Below are 23,471 nucleotides of genomic sequence, written 5' to 3'. Positions count from 1 at the left end.
GTTCCCAAATATCCCACGTCTCTCGGGGGCAATAAAAACAACGAGCACGAGGGGCCCCTGGAGGGCTTAGTCGGTTAAGCGTCCGACTCTTGATTTTAGCTCAGGTCATGATCTCAGGATCGTGGGATCGAGCCCTGTGTCGGGCTCTGTGCTCAGTGCAGCGTCTGCTTGAGATTCTCTCTCTCCCTCTCCGTCTGCCCCCCCACCCCCCTGCTCCTGCTCTCTCTCTCTCTAAAATAAATAAATAAAATCTTAAAACGATTAACATAACAATAAAAAATTTTAAAAAGCCTTAAAACAAAAAAACAAAAACAACCAGCATGATCGCTTGCATGTGCCAGGCCAAAGCCTCTCTGCCATCCCAGCCCTACCTCTCTGTGTCACCACGATTACACGGCAGGGACCCTACAGAGAAATATGGTCGCATCTGTGTGCATATATCTTCCTTGAGCATAAATGGTCTGAGAAATCAGCTTGCTAGGACTCTCTTTACCAGCATGCATGCATCCATTCATTCAATCATTCATTCTTCCATTTATTTACACAGACTTTACATTATATATCTTTTTAATTTTTTGTTTTAAGTAGGCTCCACACCCAATGTGCGGCTTGAACTCAGGACCCTGAGATTAAGTGTTTCATGTTCTGACTGAGGCAGCCAGGAGCCCCAACATTATATCTTGTTGTAAATCCTTCATCTGATTCTAAGGGCTTTACTGGGGCACCTGGCTGGCTCAATGGGTAAGAGCATGTGACTCTGAGCTCGGTGTTAGGGGTTTAAGCCCCACATTGGGTGTAGAGGTTACTTTAAAAAAATTTAAAAAACAAAACAAAACTAAGTGCTCTACCCACAGTTATTTTGCCCATTTTGCAGACAAATAAAGTGAGCCAGAGACAGGTTAAGCAACTTTGTCCAAGCTCCCATGGCTTACAGGGGCGGAGCTGGGATGCTGAACCCGCAGGTAGAGCAGAACTGGGCTCCAGCAGCCCAGGTCAGGAACAGTTTGTTACCAGTGTGGGGCGCTGGGCCAGGCTTTCTGAAGGACCCTGAAGCTATGATTATGTTGTCTTTGTTTGCGGGTTGCTCAGCTTCCCTGGATGATAAATAAAAAGACTCTTGAGTGGGTGGGCTGTGGGCTGCATCTGGAGAGGACAAACAGGGAGCCAGGGAGACTGGCCTGGGGGCTCTTGCATAACCTAGGCATCAGCTCACCACTGTGGTGCCAAAAGGAACAGATCCAGGAGGAATCATCGAAGCATCACTGTGAAGGGTCGAGTGGCAGAACTCATGACCAGTTGGTTCAAGGAGGAGGAGGAGTGTGCCGGGTCCTGGCCGGGTTACTGGAAGAACACAGGGCTGGGGGCCCGGGTCATGGTCCTACAATGATTTCTGAAAGAGCGCCTCATCTCCTTACACATCCCCTGGCTCTGGCCTCATGTCCCTACATTTGGAAGGTGACCTTTCATTACCAAGGAATGTACTACAATGGATTCAAACACACACCCCCTAGGTGGCTGCATTCGGGGTTAAGGGATCAGCAAGGATGGGAGTCAGAAGGGAGGAAAAGTGATTGGAACTGGAGTCTTTGTTTTTAGCTGCCCCTAGGAGGTCTGACATAAGATGATTTAGGTTACGTTTCAGCAGCTTGGGCTGGTCAGGGCCACACCTCATCAAGGTGAAGAGCGGACAGCTGGTGGGTGGACCTTTGGGGCTGATGGGTTTGCTCATCCATGACTCCAGCCAGCCAGCTTGCGCTGGGCATTCCCCGAAGGGGCACAAGCCACCAGGGTAAGGAAGAACCAGGTCTCTGGGAGGCTGGCTTGACTTCTGAAGGAAAATGAAGAACACCTGTGGATCAAGTCCATGGCTCGACCTGGGCAGAGCCACACGCTGGGAGCCAGGTGGGACATCAGACAGTGGGAATCAGAGTTCAGGGCCGATTCAAGGATATATCCATCCTCCATCTTCACCACTGTCTTCGTTTCCTGGGGCTGCTGGATGAAGGTCCTGCAGACCCAGGGGCTTACACAGCAGGCATTTGTCGTTGCACCATGCTGGGAGGCCAGGAGTCTGAGATCACTGGGTGGACAGGGCCGGGCTCTGCTGCAGGTGCTGGGAGGGGCCGTCCCAGGCCTCTCCCCTGACTTCTGGGAGCTCCGCAGTTTGTGGCCGTGTCGCTCTCAACGTCACAGGGTGTCCTCATGTGTATGTCCACGTTTCCCCTTTTCCTAAGGACACCAGTCACATTGGTTCAGGAACCACCCCCCCCAGCCTAGTGTGACCTCATCTGAACGGATCACATCTGCAATGACACTATGTCCAAGGAAGGCCACGATCTGCAGTGCTGGGGGTGAGGAGTCCAACATACAAATTTTGGGGGGACACAATTCAACCCATCACGACCACCTGATGGGGCTGCCTCCCTTCTCCGTGTTGGCACCTGCGTACATGCTCAGGGCTGGGCTGTGATGTGCCTTGCTGCCCCCCAGCTGCTTGAGCTTGGACTTTGGTTTCCCCTTGAGTTAACCAGAGGCCCTGGACTTGGCCTCTGGGTGCCGATAGAATGCCGGGGCCCCTTGGGAGCAGAAGCAGAGCTTGCGGTCCAAGAACCGTATGCATATAGGTGGCTTTCCTCTGTGTGGCTGTGAGCAGAGGTCGGGAGACTCTGACAGGAGACCGACATGCCCGCCCAGCCTCTCCTGTCCAACATGCAGCTGAGAGACCAGAGGTTCTTCAATCTCTGTTTATGCCCAAGGCATGGATTACCCAACAGGTATTTACCAAGGGTCCACCGTGTCCCAGCCGCAAACTTCACCAGGAGCTAGAGGGTTCGGCATGCCACCTGGACGCCCTGGCAAGGCTCCGCCCTGGGAAGCTGGCCCCAGGTGGCAATTAGTTTGACATGGGGCACAGAATGTGGCTCAGATGCTTCCCAAAGTAGAGAAATAGCGTGAGACATGTCAAAATGCATTTACATCAAAGCCCGTATTTACTCTCTTTTTAGAAAAGATCTTATTTATTTGAGAGAGAGAGAGAGAGAGAGAGCTGCAAAGGCAGAGGGAGAAGCGGGCTCCCTGCGGAGGCTGAAGTGGGGCTCGATCCTAGGACCTTGGCACCATGACCTGAGCTGAAGGCAGACGCTTAACCAACTGAGCCACCCAGGCGCCCCACCCACAGTCTCACTGCAAAGGGATTTATTCTACCCAGTCCAGCTTTTCGTAATGGCATCTCTTGGCCTCTTGCACCCTCTTCCTCTCCTCTGCAGTGACCACCAGAGGGACAGTTCCCAGAACCTTCTAGCTCTTTCCCTCCTCCGGGCCGTTGGAACTTGGTGCTGTTTGTTTGCTCTGAGTGGTGTCATGGTCGGTGTCTGCTCCGCACCGAGGCCGGCCTGGCCCTCCAGCTGGGGGGCCCTCTCCTGGCCAAGAGCTGCTCCTATCTTGTGAATTGATGGGTTGACCAGTTGACCAGCTGACTGCAGTGTCCCCAGCCTGGGCCTCCTGCATGATGCCGGGTCTCAGTGAGGACTCGAGAGATGGGGGAGTCTCCTGGCTGCTGTGGGTGAACGTGTGCATGCACGTCTGTGTGTGCATGTGCGTGCATGTGCGTGTGTGAGCATGAGGGGGCTGCCCCAGGAGAAAGGCGGTGTGGACAGGGCTTTGCCATGTGTTGAGCATCATTACCCATGTGGTTGTATTGGATTTGTCCAAGTCGGTGAGGGGGTTGTTCGCTCTGATTTGTGTGTAGGGAATAGAGGCTCACGAAGTTTCCGAGCTGTTGGCCCACGTGGGTGTCAAGTGTGTCTTTTATCTTCTGTGCTTCTTCTTCTTTTTTTAAAGATTTTATTTATTTATTTGAGAGAGAGAATGAGATAGAGCATGAGAGAGGGGAGGGCCAGAGGGAGAAGCAGACTCCCCGCTGAGCAGGGAGCCCGATGCGGGACTCGATCCCGGGACTCCAGGATCATGACCTCTGTCTCCTGACCTGATCAGCCCAGGGCAGGTCCCAGACAGCCAGGGACAGCCCCTGGGTCCCACATGCCCTGAAATTATCCAGACTAGACAAGCCTCAGCCTGTTTATTCTGCCCCACCTGTTGGTCCTGCAGAAACCACAGTGGAGGCTCCTGCCCACAGTTCCCATCTCCCTCTTGCCTCCTGACCGACCCTGGTGCTTTTCCGTGTGGCCCCCGTGGGGCGGTGTGCCCCCCCCTCTAGGGATCTGTGAGTAACACACCATCTTTTCAACAGTCACCGACTCATGATCTGTTGGCCTCACTGTACCTGAATGATAATAAAACCTATATTAGGGGGCACCTGGGTGGCTCAGTCGGTTAAGCATCTGCCTTCGGCTCAGGTCATGATCCAGGTCCTGGGATTGACTCCCACGTTGGGCTCTCTGCTCACCGGGGAGTCTGCTTCTCCCTCTCCCTCTGCCCCACCCCCCCGCTCATACTCGCTCTCAAAAAAAAAAAAAAACTTAAAAAACAACCCTATATTTTGAGACAGAGGGATACAGAAGAGGGGAGGAAGGTGGTAGTGGAGTAGGAGAACCCTAGGCTTGTCTTGTCCCATGAATACAACTAGATAACTATCAAATCATCCTGAATATCCCAGAAATTGACCCGAAGACTGACAGAGCAAACTCTACAACTAAAGAGAGAGAAGAGGCTACCTTGAAGAAGAATGTGTTTTGCTCCATAGAATTCCACGTTGCATATTTTATTACACAGAAAGTGTGATGTATAATTTAACAAAATCAGTTATAAAAAATTTAAACCGTATGCCAAATAAAATAAAGTAAAATAAAAAAACAGAGGGATGCAGCTCCCTGCCAGCCAGGAGAAGGAGGTGTTCGCCCAGGTGACCACCTGGGGCATGCACTGAGGTCCTGGCCAGCTGTACTGAATGACCGGGGAAGGGGTCATTGTGTCCTTCTGGATACTGAGACTGATGGCTCAGGCCGAAGGCCTCCCTGAGGCAAATAACTCTCTGGCCCCATTTGGTCAAGGAGGAAGCTGAGGCTCAGGAGGCGAAATAATTTGCCCGTCAGAACTGGGACTCTGAATAGGGTCGCCTGTTCTGAGGTGGTGAAGGAAGACCACCAAGAGAACCCCACCCAGACCCTGCATCATGAGCACGGCAAACTCACCAGTGCTATGTGTCATTCATACAGTAATGGGGGGGGCAACAGGAACAGGTGGGCATTAGGGGGAGGCAAAGGTGCAGTGGGGGGAGGTAATTCTCTGGGGTGATAGAGGGCTCTGAGCCCACGCCTCAAATCCTGCCCCTTGAAATGGCCCCACTTCTAGAATCTTCTCTGAGCATCCTAGGTTTTTTGTTTTGTTTTGTTTTGTTTTTTAAGTAGGCTCCACAGCCCAGCGTGGAGCCCAGTGTGGGGCTTGAACTCATGACCCTGAGATCATGATCTGAGCTGAGACGCTTAACCCACAGAGCCGCCCTAGGACTTTTTATCCCAGTCCAAACATTCTGGGCGAGAGAACTCTGCACGCCTTAGGTGAGCTCCAGAAAGTTCCAGCAGCAGATGGAGGAGGGGCCTGGGGGTGTTTGCAGAAGGGGGGACCATCAGAAGACACACTTGGCTCCCAGGTTCAGCCTCAGGCTGTTCAAGAGAACAGGTTCCCTTTGGTGCCTTCAGAGACTTAGAAGGTTTTCTCAAGGAAAACATTCCTTACTAGTGGAAATGCCAGTTTCTTCTCAAAGTCTGGGCTCGACAATTCCGTACAGTCTTCCCTCGAAGGGGCAGGCACGTCAGGAGCTCCCATTTGCGTGCACCGCAGCATCCCGGGAGAACTTTTCTGGAAGGCCCGACACTGGGCGCACCGTGTGCACCCGCAGTTAGCCACCGCCGTGACAGTGACGATGTCTCCCCCCTGCACAGGCACAGGCACGAGGCCAGGCGGGCACCGTGCCTGTCCCCCTGTCACAGACAGGACACCAAGGAGTCTCCTGAGCTCACTCGGGGCTCGGAGGCCGACTTCTCCGGCCGACAGGCTCTCTGCTCTGAACGACTCAGGAACCCCCCTCGAAAAGACAGTTATCATATGATCTCACTCATATGCGGAATTTAAGAAACAAAACAGAGTACGATCACGGGGGAAAAGAGGAAAAAATAAAACAAGATGAAACTGGGAGGGAGACAAGCCATAAGAGACTCTTAGCCATAGGAAACACACTGAGGGCTGCTGGACTGGACGGGGGTGGGGGGCTGGGGTCACTGGGTGACGGGCATGAGAGAGGACACGTGCTGTCATGAGCACTGGGTGTGATAGAAGACTGATGAATCACTGACCTCTACCTCTGAAACCAGTAATACATTATATGTTAATTAAAAATAAAATAAAAATGATCCTTGATGACGTGCTCTGTCCCTCAGAGATCACTCTGGAGACAATCTGGGCTCTGCTGGCCCTGAAGTTTGGTGAGGGGCCCGGGGGGCAGGGCAAGACCCCCACCTCGCCATTCTGTCCCGCACATGGAGCCTCGAACCCTCGGGTGGGCGGAGAAGGGGGCGCCGCGTCTCCCGGCCGCCTTCCGCGGGAGCAGAGAGAAGAAACCCAGGCGGCGCGTTTAGGGGACATTAGGCGTCTCCAGTCCCCACAGTGTCGCAGCACAGGAAGCGGGTCAAAGTGTACCCAGCCTTCCAGGTGGGGCAATGCTCTCCTAGAGCCAGGTGACGATGTGTCCCTCCGCGGAAGTGGCCCTCGGCCCGGGGAGTGGCGATGTCGGGAGGAAAGGTCAGTGTGGCAGCCACACTTCCTGGGGGCTCCCGGGAGCCACATGCAAACGGAGGGAGCAGCCCTCCATCGCTGAGTACCCACCTGCACAATTTACACCTTTGATGCTTCTAGAGCTTTGTCTGACCCTGCTTCCGGTAGACACTGGACTCGAAGTCTTCCACAAAACCCCCAGGTCACCAGCCTTGCCAGTGAGCCGAACAGAATTTCACCCTCGTCTTGGGGCTGGCTGTCCAGTGAGGGAGGGAGCCCAGCCAGAAACCTGGGACAAATAAATACGCATGTGCTGACCCCAGGAAGAAGGCAAGGAGCAGACAGTGACCCGGGGAAGGGTCCTCCTGACATGGGATGGCCCGGCAGCCCCATCCGAGCTGGCGACTCAGATCCATAGCAGCCAGGCATGCGGGTCAGTGACGGAGGGGACTCCTAGCCCTGTGCCTAACCCCTGGGCTGGCCTGCCTCCCACGGTCCATTTGCCATGCTCCCCTTACAATGCCTAACACCCCACCCCCTGCGCTCCCGGGACCTGCTGGGATCAGCCGGGAGGTCTCGCAGTGGCCTGGAGAGGGTGAGCGAGCTCTGCAGGCCAGGGGGGCACCCTGGGGCGCCAGGTCGAGGGGCAGTGCTCAGAGAGGGCCAGGCCAAGGTGGGTGCCGCTGTGCAGGGGGGCTGGGTTAACAGGAGGTGAGGCAGGCAGGGGCTTGGAGGCCCTGGGTGAAGTCCACGCTATTACTGGAACAGCAAGGTGTCCCCGTGGAAAAGAGGACAGGAAGCTGGCCTGGAGGAGGTGGGAGGCAGCAGGATGTGGACAAAGCAGGGGTGCAGGCCAGAGCGTCCTGCCAAGCCTGGGCCGCGTGTCCGCCATCTGCTGCCAGAACAGCGCAGCTGTGTCGGGAAGAGCCGACGTTCATACTCTGCAAAAATACAGATGTGGGTCATTTTTCTTTTTTAAGTCAAGTGATGTCATTAACCTAATCCAGTTCCCCCCTCCTTTTTTTTATTGTGGTATAATCGACCTCACATAGAATTTACTACCTTAACCATTTTTTTGGGAGAGAGAGAGAAAAAGAGGTGGGGAGAGGGAGGGAAAGAGGGAGAGGGAGAGAGAGAATCTCAAGGAGACTCTGTGTGCTGAGCATGAAGCCCGACATGGGACTCGATCCCACAACCCTGAGATCAGGACCTGAGCCGAAACCAAGAGTCGGCCACTCAACTGACTGAGCCACCTGGGCACCCCTCATCCTAACCATTTTTAAGTGACAACCCAGTGGCATTAATGATATTCCCAATGTTGTGCTACCATCACCCCATCTACATGCACACTTTTCCATGACCTCCAACATCAAGCAATAGCTACCTCTTCCCCAGTGCTTGCCTCCCCTAGGGACCTCTCTCCTACTTTCTCTGTGGATTTGCAAATTCTAGGTATTTCACACAAGTGCAATCACACAATACGTGTCCTTTTGCAACCGACTTCTTTCACTCAGGGTCACGTGCTCACGGTTCATTCAGGCGGAGGCCGCTTGGGGTTTCATCATCTTCGAGGCTGAACGACATCCCACTGAACAAAGGGCCACCTACATTTCTCCACCCACCTGCTGACATTGAGTTCTTTCTGCATTTTGGCTATTGTGAAAAAGCCTAGTCCAGGTTTCTTTTTCTTTTCTTTTTTTTTTTAAAGATTTTATTTATTTATTTGACAGAGAGATAGAAAAGCACAAGCAGAGGGAGTGGCAGAGGGAGAGGGAGAAGCAGGCTTCCCGCTGAGCAGGGAACCCGATGCGGGACTTGATTCCAGGACCCTGAGATCATGACCTGAGCCGAAGGCAGACGCTTAACCATCTGAGCCCCCCAGGCGCCCCCAGGTTTCTTTTTTAAAGACTTTATTTATTTGAGGGGCGCCTGGGGGGCTCAGATGGTTAAGCGTCTGCCTTCGGCTCAGGCCATGATCCCAGGGTCCTGAGATCGAGCTCCACGTCGGGCTCCTGGCTTGGCGGGGAGCCTGCTTCCCTCTCCGTCTCTCTCCCTGCTCATGCTCTCTCTCTCTGTATCTCTGTGTCTCAAATGAATCAAATCTTTAATAAAAAAAAAAAGAATGAAAAAAAGACTATTTGAGAGAGCGTGCACGTGCGACAGAGTGAGCGAGCGAGCACAGGAGTCGGGGGAACAGAGGGCGAGGAACAAGCAGACTCCCCAGCGAGCGTGGAGCCCAACATGGGGCTCAAATCCATGACCCTGAGATCATGACCTGAGCCCAAATCAAGAGTCCGGATGCTTAACTAAGCCACCCAGGTGCCCCAAGCCTAGTCCATTTTTTAAAAGCAGTAAATGTTCACAAGCTCAACCCTGAAGGCACATCACCCAGTTCCCCAGAGCAGAGGTTCTGCCTCTTTATGGGTAATATGCATGGTGAATAGTGACCCAGCACATCACCGGAGTCCTCACGGCGGTCTAGGGAAGCGGGTACTGGGATCTCCCCCATTTGACAGGGGAGGCAGTCGAGGCCCAGGGTGCACGGGTCTGGGGTTCACACCCACGTCTGTGGCTCCAGAACCACCTCACGGCCCAGAGCTGTACTGCTGGCCTGAGCAGGCTTTCCAGAACCTACTGGATGTTTCCAGCATATGGATGTGCCAAAGGCAGAGAACATGGAAGGTGATTCCTGTCAGCACAAGGGATGTCCGCAGAAGTTCGTGGCGTGGCCTTAGGGGAGAGCACTCCACGTTCCCAGACTGGGTCCCACCACCCCTCACACCCCCGCGTCACAGCCCACTCGGGTGTCCTCGTCCTGTGGGACTGCGCCCCCTGCCGTCCACGGAGGGCACTGCAGGGGGAGTGTCTCCAGGGGCCGCCCGCTCCACTGTCTTCATTTCCACAAGGCAGGGCCGACCCCACGACACCCCACGCGACTCTCCCAGGACTCCTGCAGAAGAAAGCATGCACTACGGTTCCACAGGTTTTGCTGTGCGGCTCACAAGCCCTAACTATTCTCTGGGAGGAAGGCCCTACCTCTGGGAATGACACAGCTCGGAGGGCCTTGCAGTCAGAGAGCCCCTCGTGCCCAACCCACTCCCCCGTTCCCTGACCTCAGGGCTCAGGACCTGTTGTCCCTCCTTGCCTGCCTGACCCCACACAGATCTGGGCAGCCCCAAAGCCTCCCGGGACAGGTGGCCGCCTTTAGGATCCACTCCACAATGCCTCTGCTGTCTCTGCTACTGTCCCTTCACACCCAGTTCCCCGAACATCACGCAGCCCCGGCTCTCCACCCCCGCTGCCCCCCCGCTGCCCATCCTTCCCCGTCCTGCCTGTGCTGCCTGTGGTCACAGCACCAGCCCCTGCACCGCGACCCTCCTTCCCTGCTGGACCAAGAGCAAAGGGCAAGAGTAAGGACTCTGGGCCCAGACTGGTTTGAATCCCAGCTCCTTAAATGAGCAAATCACTAGCAACAGGTACACTCAAGAGAGGGGGTTTGCTCAGGCTTTGTCCACCTTGCCAGAAGCAGAATCCAGATCGTGTCTCTCTTGGCGTTAGCTCCCGGGTCCCAGCTGCGCCCCCACACCATGCCCTTGGGCCCTGCCGCCTTCGGTGGGGTGGAGGGCAGCCAAGAACACAACCTTATCTCCTCAACAAGCCTCCAGTCTGCAGCTTGGGACGGCCGTGCTTGTCATTCTTCCCAAATTCCAGGCTTCTCTGGCTCAGGGAGGCTTTTGCTGACAAAACTAAGCTCACAGACATGGTGCTCAAGTTAGAACAATCTGTCACGGAACGCAAAGCTTTTTATATCATAACTCAGAAACACGGCCTCCAGAAGACAGTTTATTTTTATATACTGTAAACATGAGCTTCACAATCAGCACAAACGTGGAGCGATCTCGATGGTGTTTACCCGGAGGACAGTCTGTGGGGTCACAATAACTGGAAGAGAGAGAACAGTGTCACAGCTTGGCCACATCTGATGTTCACGGGCTACGGTGAGACCCTGTCCCCGGACGACCTGCTCTTTCCACGGGGAGTCCGCCTGGCACCAGCGCTCCCCAGGTGGAGGGCCCTGCCGGCCCCGTACCATGAGGGCTTCATGGGGGGCCGGCCTGCCTCCCCCTCGCGCTCTGTGAGCCCCGGCAGAAGCAGCAGCGGCTGTAACTCCCGGGGGCTCGGAGGTCAGGAGCGGCCTGGCCTGGCCCTTCTTCCCCCCGTGTGCCGTGAGACCTGTGGGCTGCTTGGGGGTGGACGGCCCCGAATGGCCGAACCCGAGGCTGCGTGGAGGTGGCACAGGGTGGCAGAGAGGCTCCTATGGACCTGACCTGAGGGAAAGCCAGCCTACTGTGTCGGAGTATTTTATTTTATATTTATTTTTTTTGAAGATTTTATTTATTTATTTGACAGAGAGAGACACAGCGAGAGAAGGAACACAAGCAGGGGGAGTGGCAGAGGGAGAAGCAGGCTTCCCGCCAAGCAGGGAGCCTGAGCGGGGCTCAATCCCAGGACCCTGGGATCATGACCTGAGCCGAAGGCAGACGCTTAACGACTGAGCCACCCAGGCGCCTGTGTTGGGGTATTTTAATAACTCGGCACCACTGGCAGTTCAGGGTAGCAGTTACGGTGGTGACCAGGGACTGTGCGTGCTACATGTTTCCCAAGACAGGATGCCCCAGCCTGCGGGTCCCAGCCTTAAGGAGCCCCCACAAGGTGACTTCCAGGGGAGGCTCCTGCAGGGATGGTCCTGTTCCTGCTCGTGGATTACCCGGGCAGAGGTGGGGGGCCGAGGATTAGAACAAAGAAGGGTAACATGTGGGGGACAAGAAGAGTGGAGAGAGCGCAGGCCAGGCCTGGGCTGGGCGCCCCTCCACGGTGGAAGGGCAGAAAGCGGGCAGTGATAGCTGATGGGGGCCTCCTGTGACCCCATGTGCCCCGAGGCCCTCCATCCTGGATGTGCGGAGCCCGCCGCTACCCCAGGAGGCTGGTCAGGGAAACCCAGGGCTCCTGCCCTTACCCAGGAAATGCCCTCACCTTCCCGACCCCTCGCACCACACCCTTCTGTGACACCCCTGCAGCGGGCACCAAAGCGCCACCGAACGAAGCTTCTTTTCCTCTTCCTGCTAACTGGCTGCTGAGCCCCCCCCAGGGCCCCTCTGCTCCCTCACGCACGGGTCATGAGCCCCCACGGGGGCACCCACGGGTGAGGCCTCTGCTGTGAAGTCGCCCCTCAGACTCACTGCTGCTCCTGCAGCTCCACTCCGGGTCTCCTGAGACCACGCCGGGGCCACCCCCTCCCCATGCGGCTCGGGTGGTCGCTGCCCCTGGTCCGCGCCCACCTTGCCGCCAGAACCACGTCATGCAGCTCCCTCTCGTCCACGGCAGGCTTTGTTTCTTCGCCTCTCTGACTCCTGACCCCACCTCCACCCCTTCCCACCTGCAAACCGACCCCCGCGCGGTCCCCAGCAGACCCCTGGACTTCCTGCCCAGCAGCGAGGCCAGCACATGGACGCTCACTTCATCACCAAGCCACACTGCTGCCTGGCCCTTCGCCCTGACCGAGCTGGGAGGAGGCCCTCCTGTCTGAGGCATCCTATCGCCGGCGCGCCGAAGCCCACACTCCTCATCCTGCCCCCCTCAGGCACCCCTGGCTCCCCCTTTGAAATCTCATATTGATTTTCGGCCTTCTCTATCAACCAACAGCCCCCCGGTCCTCCAGCCTCCCTGCTCCCCCGGAGACTTTGCAGACGGGCTCCCTCTCCTCCCCTTCCCATGTTCCATCACACACGCATGCGTGTAAATGTGTGCGGACGGACATATGTACCCAGAGGCACAAGGTCGGGTGTTGCTCAGGCCCCACTAGAATCGAAGATTCGTTCCCGTTCCCGTGTAGAGGGGCAGTTCACTTAGCACGTGCTGCTGAGCGACGTTCTGCTGAGAGGACCCCACACCACGTCCCTTTCTTTGTCCAGTCTTTGTGCGGGATGTGAGAGCCGCCTCTGGTGTCCCCCTCTGTGTCTCCTGGGGCACGCTGTGGCGGCTTGCAGTGAAGGCGAATGTCTGCCTTGCCGCAGTGACCGGCTGAGCCGCAGCCCGGGGGCAGCACCGGAGGCTCCCGGGGCCCTCTCCCTCCGCACCCTTGGCCTGGTTAAGAGTGACCTCCATCTGCCCCTCCCCATCAGACCCAGGGGACCGGAGCAGAGCCCTCTCCCAGGTGTCTGTGGCCCCTGCACCCCAGCGGCCCCAGGCCCCCAGCAGCCGCAGGACCAGCGGATGAAGCAGGGCGGGGACACGGCGCCTGCCACACTTTCTCTAACTTACCTTTTTTCCTCTTGTAGTTTTTCCTTTTCTGAAATCTCATATTGATTTTTGGCCATGATTCTGTCTTTTCAATGACTGTGGCTTCTACCCGAACGAGATCTTTTCTAGAAGGGAGAAAGATAATCAATGATATACCTTCTTATTTTTCAATCTTACTAATGCTTTATGTAAGAATTTCCAAACAAAGTTTTACTTTCTTTTTTGCTGATTATAAAAGTAGTATGTCCTCCCTGCAGATATATATATATATATATTTTAAAGATTTTATTTATTTGACAGAGTGAGCACAGCGAGAGAGGGAACACAAGCAGGGGGAGTGGGAGAGGGAGAAGCAGGCTTCCCGCTGAGTAGGGAGCCTGATGCGGGACTCGATCCCAGGACCCTGGGACCATGACCTGAGCTGAAGGCAGACGCTTAACGACTGAGCCACCCAGGCGCCCCTCCCTGCAGATATTTTGAAAACCATCAACAAGCATGATCAAGAACAGTGTAGAAGGAAGGGGAGAAGGCTGGGGGGACGGGGATCAAGGGGTGTGAACTTCTAGTAATGAAGTGACTTCACACAGGGAGTCTGGTCGATAAGACTGTAATCACTTTGGGAGGTGACAGAGGGTAACTAGGCCTATGGAGGTCTGCACTTGGTAAGGTACAGAGAATGGATATGATATTGTATGTGAACTGTAATTTAATAATAAAAAAGAACAGCACAGGGGCACCTGGCTGTCTCAGTTGGAAGAGCACACAACTCTTGATCTTGGGGTTGTGAGTTCAAGCCCCATGTGGGGGGTAGTGTTTACTTAAAAACAGAAAAAAAGAACAGGGTAGTCTGTCAACAAATCTTACAAGCCTCCACTGTAATAATTAGTAACAGAATTATTACTAATACTGGTTTGGCCCAGGTGTCCTCTGCCTGGCCTCCCATGCAGCCCGCGTGGGTCCTAGACAAAGCCCCGTGTGAGCGAGCGCCTTACCCAAGGAGCGGCTTGCCAAGTAACGTGAAGTTGTCAGCGCCAACCAGCAGGACCTGCGAACGGAACAGACGCGTTACCAACAAGTGACGGGACGGTCAGCGGCGCAGACTCTGGAGCATGAGGAAGGCACCGGCCACCTTCCTAGCCGTTCCTGGGGTTCGAACCGGTGGGGATGCAGGCCGGCCCCGGGCTACGGTGCCGCAGCTCCTGGGGTTCCTCCTGTGCGGGCCCAACGGCAGAGCCAGGACCACTGTCCCTGAGCACTTAGCGCAGTGATGGTGCATCCAGAGAACAGTGGCAACTGTCCTGTGCAAACAACGGTGGCTTTTTTTTTTTTAACTTTTTATCGAAAGTTATAACATATACGGGGTAAAATCACACTGTGGTGTCTTTTGAGGCAGTTCATAACTGCTAATCCCGCTAAGATATAGGTTCAAGTGTGGTTTTTTTTAAAGATTTTATTTATTTATTTGACAGAGACAGAGACAGCGAGAGCAGGAACACAAGCAGGGGGAGTGGGAGAGGGAGAAGCAGGCTTCCCGTCGAACAGGGAGCCCGACGCGGGGCTCGATCCCAGGACCCTGGGATCATGACCTGAGCCGAAGGCAGACGCTTAGCCACCCTGGTGCCCCTCATTGCGGTTTTTTTTTTTTTTAAGATTTTATTTATTTATTTGACAGAGAGAGACACAGCGAGAGAGGGAACACAAGTAGGGGGAGAGGGAGAGGGAGAAGCAGGCTTCCTGCTGATCAGAGAGCCCGATGCGGGGCTCGATCCCAGGACCCTGGGATCATGACCCAAGCCGAAGGCAGACGCTTAACGACTGAGCCACCCAGGCGCCCTCAAGTGTGTTTTTTTAAAGCCTAGGAAATTCCATGTGGACGTTCCAGAAACCGTCCTCAGCGTGGCCAAGCGTAGCCTTAAATGAAGACATCTTTGCATTGCGAGGGCAGTGGTATTTTTAGTAGACGTTGAAGACCATCTTAAGTTTTACTGATAAGAAAAATACCTGACCAGGGATGCCTGGCTGGCTCAGTCGGTTAAGCGTCTGCCTTTGGCTCAGGTCATGATCTCAGGGTCCTGAGATCGAGCCCCGCATCAGGCTCCCTGCTCAGCGGGGAGTCTGACCCTCCCCCCTCTCGTGCTCTCTCTCTCAAATAAAAAATAAAATCTTAAAAAAAAAATACCCGATTGTATAAAACTTAAATATTTAAAGACAAAGTGCATTTTATAACAACATCAATGGACTCTGTACGTTTGACAATGACAAATAATCAAAATGCTATCCTACAGTTACTTTCAGGTTGACACTTTCTCTGCTACTGAATTTCCTAAGTGAGGAAAACCAATCTGCATTAGGTGGTGCTTTCTATAATATTTTCGTTAATGTGAAATGTTTCCAAACAATGTCTTTTTAGGGGGCGCCTGCTGGCTCAGTTGGTGGAACGCAAACGCATGACTCTTGATCTTGGGGTCGTGAGTTCGAGCCCCACATTGGGTGTAGGGATTACTAAAAAAAGCAAATAAACTTATAAAAAAAAAGTCTTTTAGAAATCTTCTCAGATACACTCCTAAAGCCTCCTACTTATCTCAGACATTATGGAGCAAATGTGCCCTTGCTCAGGGGCTCACGACAGAGCCCCCGTGTCATTAAGAGCACGGCTGGCTGCTGATGGCGATACGGTTGATTAGCTCAGCTCTGAGCTTAGACCACAGGCTGTGAGAATACGTCTTAGAAACAGAGTTTAATGCTCCCCTTGGTGTAAACTCTGCAATCACAAAGGAAGGAGGAATATAGAAAACTATTATAAAAAACTTACACGTATACAGACATACCTTTTAGGATTTATTTATTTGAGAGAGAGAGAGAGAGAGTGCACGCTCGAGCGAGTGCATGAAGGGCGAGGGAAAGAGAGTCCCAAGCAGACCCTGCGTCAAGCTCGGAGCCTGAGGCGGGGCTCGATGCCACGACCCTGAGACCATGACCTGAGCCGAAACCAAGAGGTGGACGGTCAACTGACCGCGCCACCCAGGCGCCCCTGAAAACTTAGATTTTATATACTTTTATAAATAGAGTAAGAAAAAAACGAAGAAGGCCGCCCACAACAGCCAACAGAATCGTAAGTGATGGGTAGACACGCGAGGCCAAGTACGTAGCCGAGCCGTGCAGGATGGCGGGTAAGCACGTCAGCCCCAGGGAGACGCCTCTAAGACCAGCCTCTCTGAAAGCAGCCAGCAAAGCCAAGGCCAGAGCAGCGCTCCCGCCGAAGCCCTCTCTCCGTAAACACGCGGACAGCCCTCCGCCTGTGACTGGGGTGTTCTTCCTTTCTACGGGAGAACGTTCCTGAGACGTGAGACCACTCAGCACACATAAGCAGCTCCGAGGCAGTCTCCTGAGGGAGGGGGGCGGCTGGCGGGGCCGCCACACCCGGGGGGACACCCGCGCTCCCCGACCCTCGGCTCGCTTGCCTTCGCCCGCCGACCCAAGAAAGCCTCCCCAGGGATGAACCCGGGGGCAGGAGGGCATGTTTGGTGACTGCGCCCCCAGGTGCACAGGCACGGCCGGTCTCACCTTCTCCAGCCGTATCCTCTCTCCACACCCAACGTCTAATTCGTTGTCAATTAAAATCAGATCCTCAGAGGTCACCTTCCACTGGTGGCTGGCGAAGTGCACCACAGCGAAGAGTCGGCCGTACCGGCCTGTGGCAATCAGCTCGTTCACCCTCCCCACGACCTCTGCGGGGCAGAAAACAGAACAGGCGGCGGGCCAGTCCGCTGCTCACACCGGGCATGGCAGCCGCGCCGCCCCACACGGCCCAGGCCCGCAGCGACAGTGGTACGAGGCCGTGTGCGCCCTGCTCTCCCTCAGCAGGACAGGAAGCTCCAGCCGCAGCAGGGACATCAGGTGATGTGACAGATGGCACCCCTGGTGAGGTCACCTGCTGCTGAAGGCCGCGCCCCTCCCCACGGCCAGCGCTCGGCCTGCCATTCCCAGGAGCACGGGCTCGTCTGCGAGGGGGGCTTCTAGAGACATGTGTCCCCCAGACCTCATGGAATGCCCCATGGCCGCCCGTGATTCTCTGGCCTGAGCACTCCGCGTGCCTGGCTCCATCTCTCTGACTCTGGGGTGGAAAGACCTTCACCCTGTGGGATTCCCAGTCTTTACTGAGAAAAAGCCAGAGGACTGGCAAAGCGAGAGGAGAGGCCTTTCTGCAAACCAGGAAAAGCTAGAATTACACCCCCTGGTGCTAGAACTACTTGCAAGCCTCTGGGCTTCCACACAGCTCTGGGCTGCCACGGCCTCACCTCAGCTGATGGTCCCCTCTCCTGCCCCGTTCACTGTCTGACAAGCGTCTACGAGCCCTGACCCAGCCGGCCCGGCCTGGGGCTGGGGGTTTGGAGAGGAGCACACAGTTCCTGCCTCGGAAGCAGAGTCAGGCTGGAGCCGCGGCTGGAGAAGGGGCAGAATGCCGTTAATCTTGCGCCCCGCGCTGACCTGCATCTCCAGCCTTGTGAGGGAAATAGGATCCCACACTCGCTCATGGCAACGGTGGCCGGCCACACTGTCCCTCCTCGTGTCCCGACACCCCGACAATTTCTGCGACTCCCGGGACAGCACCGGCACCCCCGGTTCTTCTGACTGTGGAGAAATCTTTCCCTGCCCCCACGTTCCTACCAACACCAGGGAGACAGGGATGGACCAAGGGCCCCCCCGCTCGCTCACACCGCCTGCCTTGACCACGGTGGGTGCTTGGGAGCATTTGCGAAACGAACGAGGGTTTAGATTTTTGCGTCAAGTGGCAAAAATGAGCCTGAGTGTTCACACTGTGCCGGGTCTCAGGGCACGTGGAAACATGAGATCCTGTTCTGTGGCCAGGGGACCACCTCGGTGGGGGGAGGAGGGACCACCGCCCTCCAGTTCCTGCCTCTGTCACCTGCATGGTGTCTGGTCTCCTCAGCGGGGTCTGGCAGGACAGCTTCTGGCCAAGGTGGTGAACTCAGCGATGTTTTAGGAACGTATCTGTAAAACACAGTTTACATGTGTGCGGCGCGCCCGTGGGAAGACAGTTCAGAGTCTGTAAGAAATGGCTGTGCTCAGGCTGGGGGGCCGTCACTGCCCTGCCAATGCGTGAGTCTTGGGTACAGACCTGCCCCCTGGCGGGGCCAAGGACGGGCTCCTGCACAGCCTCTCAGGTGGGCCGCGTATTTCAAGAAAACCCACTAATCACTCAATAATCAAAACAGGAATTCCAACCATTTTATTCCAGAAGAGCCCCTCCTGGGAATAACTACCTCCCAAGGAGACTGGCCCCTCTTAGCGTCCTCGGGGCTCATGGGCTCTCAGAGGGGTGGGCTGCAGTGCTGCCCCCCCCCCCCCACCCAAAGGCAAGTTCTCTGCCTCTCGCCGGGCTCTTGTGCCTCACCCTGGCATTCCAGGGCTCTGCGAGCAGGGCTCCCACAACAGGACCACTTCCCCTGCTTTGCCCCAAGCCGGTCTGTCCCGACCTCTAACTCCTACCAGGTAGGTGCCCACTCGGCCTTCATGCCCAGACAGGAGCCAGGCCCGGATCTGAACCCCACCTCTGCCACCAGAGTAACACGACTGTGGCAAGCATCTCACGACCCTGCGCTCCAGTTTCTTTCATGGAGCAAATGGGAATAAAAAAAGCACCTGCCTCCAGGGTCAGGAGGGAGGTGTGTCCAGAAGGACTGGGCAGTGTGGGGGCGCGCTCAGCGCTCAGGGGCCATGGCACTGCGGTCACTGCCCGTCCTGTGCTGCAGCCCGGCATCTGCCCCGCCCCCCGCTCAGCCTGGAGCCGATGAGCCGGCTGTGCAGGGAGGGGAGCCCACGGGCGACAGAAGGCGGCAGGGTCTTTCCCACTTGCCGATCTCGTTTGGCCTCGAATTCCTGAGGTCTACGAAGAGGGGAGAACTCAGGAGAGCCCACATCGAGTTCAATTATTCAGAACCGTTTTAAAGCTTTTGTTGCTGTTTGCTGCCACAGAGGGAACCTTTCCTGACCTCAGTCTTTCTGCAGCAGAGCTCCGGCGAGGAAAAAGGGCTGCTCACCGGGGAAGAGCGGCCGCTTCTGCAACTGGGCCCAGGCCCTTGTGCTTCTACTGGCAGCCAGCAGGTGCTCAACACGGGCGTGTACAACAAATGCTCTCCGCGCTGGGGTTCGGGGCACTGCGGCGTCAACTGGCCAGGGAAATGAAACTGAGCTCGACCGCTGTGCTCCTCTCAGAGCACCCGGAAACATGCTCCCACTCTGTGGCCAGGCAGTGGCCTCTGATGGACAAGGAGGAGTGGGGTCCGACGTAGGAGCTCTGGCCTCCTTGCCGGGCCTGGCCGTCCCCTGCTGCCGACCGCAAAACAACAGATGCCGGAAACCCGGCACTCCGTGGGCAAGAGAAAGAATAAGCCAAAGTAACTGACATTCCCCCTTAGGATCTCTCTCTATAACCTGATTCTGTTTTTTGACTTCTCTTTTGAGCAACATAAAAGCCCCCCTGAATCTCCCCACTTCTGAGTCTGTGATGCAGGAGCAGCCGATACTCTGGACAGCTCCCTGTATGCCAGGCGCTGTCCTAAGCTCTTTAAATGTAGAAATTTACTGAATGCACACACAACTCCACTGACAGAGATCCTAACACCACTTCCACCTTGCAGAGGAGGAAACAAAGCTCAGGGACCCCGGGCTGCAAGGGGCGGGGCCAGGATAGGACCCAGGAGCTTCCTAATTCTTAATTGCCACCCTCTATTGCTCCTGGATATTCCTACCAGCGGGTGTGATTTTGTCCAATTTACTTTCTGTAGTTTACATTAAAGGTTTTTTTCCCCTGGGGCGCCTGGGTGGCTCAGTCCGTTAAGTGTCTAACTCTTGATTTCGGCTCAGGTCATGATCTCAGGGTTGTGAGTGAGCCCCACATTCAGACTCTGCGCTCAGTGAGGAGTCTGCTTGAGATTCTCCTCTCTTTCTCGTCCCCCCTTAAGTAAACAAAATCTTTAAAAAAAAGGTTTTTTTGCCGTAAGTGTATTTTAATACTAAATAAACTCTTCCAAATGATACTTATTTTTTTCTTCCAAATGGTATTTGAGTTCTTCCTAAAAATTCTGATCCAACCTTCCTGTGATTCCATCTTCCCAGTTAGAAGTTTCTAATTGGGAGCCACAAGCTTTCCTTAATAAAATCAGCTGCATAAGGCCTAGAAGCACATTTATCTTTGGACGCTTTATGTTCCATCTACATTTATGTCAAGGGTTTTAAAAAAATACTATCAAGAAATTAAGAGAAAATTTAGATGTTCTCGAAAACCCACGCATATGCCAGTTTGACTTTAGAAAGATAGTCCTACAAATGACGAGTCACCCAAACCCACGTTTTGATATATTACCCTTGTGGAACTGAAGTGCTCTGTGAACCGAACCTCCGGGAAGCGGACCCCAGGGAAGCTGAGGGAACAAGAAACAGTGATCGTTACCGGCAAGAAATGCCACTGCTCTTCAGAAAGCGAAATGCACAAGTACTACCACTGGTGCCCGAATTTGAGCCCCAGATCGCAACGCACCTGCGGGAAAACCAAGGTCAACAAAACTAGAACAACATCGCTTATAGTTATTGCTTGTGTGTGTCGAGATGTGTTCTCATGCCGTCGAAAAGGGCCTAAAACCAGAACCGCTCACCCACTGATCCGATCCTTGACCGCCAAGTGCCCAACGGGTTCAGATGCTGTTCTGTGCTTTTGAGACGGCCCGCGGAGCCCACCTCAACGGAGCTGGTTTCTGCGACCAATGGCATGTGGTAGAGGGAAGGGCACAGTACTTCTCAGATTAAGTTATAAAAGACTGGAACAGAGGCCTTCTGCCCACGGTCTAGCTGGTGAGCTTGGAAACAGAAAGCCCGGCCCCAGCTGACAAGAGCTCCAGAACCACCCAGCTAAGCTGCTCCTGTAAATGCTGTGCATGACAAACGCTGGTCATCTTAAGCTGCTAAGCTCTGGGGTAACTTGTTGTGCAGCAGTAGATGACTAATACACCAAGGGACAAAGGCAATCACCGTCTACCAAGCGAAGGTCCCAGTAATCAAATGCAGAGTTTAAGAGCGAAAAGCAGAGGACAGCAACTCAGTAACTGTCAAGGGTTTATTTATTCATTTATCTCCGGAGATGTCCTGTTACTGAAGATTCCTTTGTGGGGCTCCTGGCTGGCTCAGTTGGTAGAGCATGCGGCCCTTGATCTCGGGGTTGTGAACTCGAGCCCCACGTTGGGTGTGGAGCCTACTAAATGAAAAAAAAGTTTCCTCTGTATCTATTTTTCTGAGAGTTTTTGTTATGAATGGATGTGGAATTCTGTCAACTATTTCTTGCATCTACTGATGCATGTTTTTTTAATAATTGAGCTATAATTGACATTCCATAAAATTTTATAGCCTTTTATAGCTACCTGTTAGCAGGTGTTCCTAATTATTGGTGTCTTGGGCTGGTTTGTCCTCTACTACCTCGCTGTGCCTGGGGTTTAGACCTTCGGCCTCATCTCTTCTTTCTCTATGATCATTCCTCTGCCGATTGCATCTAGTGGAATGAATTTAAATATCCTGTCTACAATGGTGACTCCCAGGTTTACACCTGCAGCCTGGATGTGACCATCCAGTTGTCTATTTGCTATCACCACTTGCAAGTCTTAACAGGCATCTCAAAACCTACGAAGGTTCCAGATCCCCGCCATGCCTGCTTCTCTTCCCCATCTCACACAATGCTAGCTCCGTTAAAAGCAGGGATTATTTATTACTGATGTATTCCACCCCTCCCCCATCAGTTCCTGATGCAAAAACATGCTCCATAAATGGTGGGTGAATGAATGAAGTCCACTCTGCTGAGTCAGCACACGAAGCCCTGGTTGAAATACGCCCTGACGGGGGACTCAGCACCTCTCCTGGGAGCCACCCCACTGTTAAAGGCTCAGTTGGAAAGTTTCTGCCCCTGATCTGCTTCCCTGTAACTCTCAGCTATGGTCTTGCCTTAGCCCTGGACCCCAGAAGGAACAAATGCACTCCCTCCTCTCCCATGGGGTCATCCTTTAGCTCTCTGAGGACTGTGGTCTGTCTACCATCCTGTTTTCCTCTCTCACTCTTCAAGGTCCCATCCGCTTATCATTTTGGTCGCCTTCTCTGTACTCCATGTTATCCGTGTTTCTTAAAGTGGGAGTCTGGAATTGAACACAGCATTCCGGAGGTGGTTTTATGTTGGCAGAACGGAGTAATTTCCAGTGCTTTTGTTAAAACGTCCCTCCCTACTTAAATCCAAGTTTTACTAATGGAAAACGTCAAGCACAAGGAAGTAAAGAGGACAGAACCGTGAGCCCAGAGCCCCCGAGCAGCTGTTCCCAGACTCAACGGTTAACAGCTCACGACCAACGTTTTTTGATTCACGCTGCCTCCGGCCCAACTTTGCGATTATTTTTACGTAAGTCACAGACACGTTGTTTAATCAGTAAAGATGTCAGTATACGTCTATGAAAAACAAATATTCTTAAAAAACACACATAACATAGGCACTGTTACCACATCTTAGAAAGGGAACGATTCTTTAATGCTGTCAAATATACAATTAGACTTAATTTTAAAACGTCCTTAAACACCCCCACACACAAACAACACACTCCAATCATTTCAGGCAAAAACACAGTGTCTCCGGCGAACACAACTTTTTTGAACCCCAGGCACAGCGAGGTAGTAGAGGACAAACCAGCCCAAGACACCAATAATTGGGAACACCTGCTAACAGGCAGCTACAAAAGGGTGGATTTTATGGAATGTCAGTTATAGCTCAATTATAAAACAATATATAAAAATACGGCTGCTGCTTTTCCTGAATGGGTTAAGAAGTGGCCAGGACGTTCACCACCACTTCCCAGAGGAGGACAGCGGGGGTTCCGAAGGGCGGCTCGAAGCCTGGGAGCGACGGTGGAGCACAGCCTGGCGGCCGTTCCGAGCTGCCGGAGTCCCTCTCGACCCGCTTCCCTGCGTGTGACCCTGGGCAAGTCACCTAAGTTGTCCGAACCGAGCCTCAGTTTGCTCCCCAGGCCGCCCAGGCGCTGCAGCGCGCTGAAGAGCCGGTGTCAGGAGCGAAGCCGCTAACTGAAGGAACCAGGATCCGAACCCGGGCTTCCCCGACGGCAAAGCCAGAACTGCGTTCACCGCCCCGAAAAAAGCGGTCGGCACCGAAGCCACCGAGGCAGACACGGCCCCGCGCGCCCCGCGCCCTCTTCTCACCCCGCCACCCGGGTCTCACCCGCTCCGGGCCCGGACACTCGCAGGCAGCTGCGGCCGCACGCGGACGCCAGCCCCCCGAAGGCGACCGTCACCACCCGGGCGGCCACGGGCGCCGCCATCTTCCCGCAGCTTCGGCCGGAAGCGGAAACGGCCTCGGCGCGAACCTTGTGCGTCGACGC

At 54.5% G+C, this 23,471-nt stretch overlaps 1 protein-coding gene across 1 annotated transcript; it reads right to left on the bottom strand.

Moving 5' to 3' along the window:
• Window positions 1-10,559: 10,559 nt before the first annotated feature.
• Window positions 10,560-23,462, bottom strand: MRPL21 (mitochondrial ribosomal protein L21). The gene is made up of 7 exons (XM_045893103.3): window positions 23,312-23,462; window positions 20,417-20,474; window positions 17,957-18,042; window positions 16,594-16,757; window positions 14,022-14,074; window positions 13,051-13,154; window positions 10,560-10,671 (listed from the first exon to the last, which is right to left on the bottom strand). The coding sequence occupies exons 1-7, from the start codon at window positions 23,409-23,411 to the stop codon at window positions 10,607-10,609; spliced, it is 630 nt and encodes a 209-aa protein (XP_045749059.1). The 5' UTR covers window positions 23,412-23,462; the 3' UTR covers window positions 10,560-10,606.
• Window positions 23,463-23,471: the final 9 nt, after the last annotated feature.

Source organism: Mirounga angustirostris, unplaced genomic scaffold, assembly GCF_029215605.1.
Source record: "Mirounga angustirostris isolate CCGP_5_RB_7025 unplaced genomic scaffold, mMirAng1.0.hap1 SCAF_13, whole genome shotgun sequence".
Taxonomy (NCBI): Eukaryota; Metazoa; Chordata; class Mammalia; order Carnivora; family Phocidae; genus Mirounga; species Mirounga angustirostris.
Note: the sequence above shows the minus strand (reverse complement) of the source record. Positions and strands in the feature narration are given on the sequence as shown.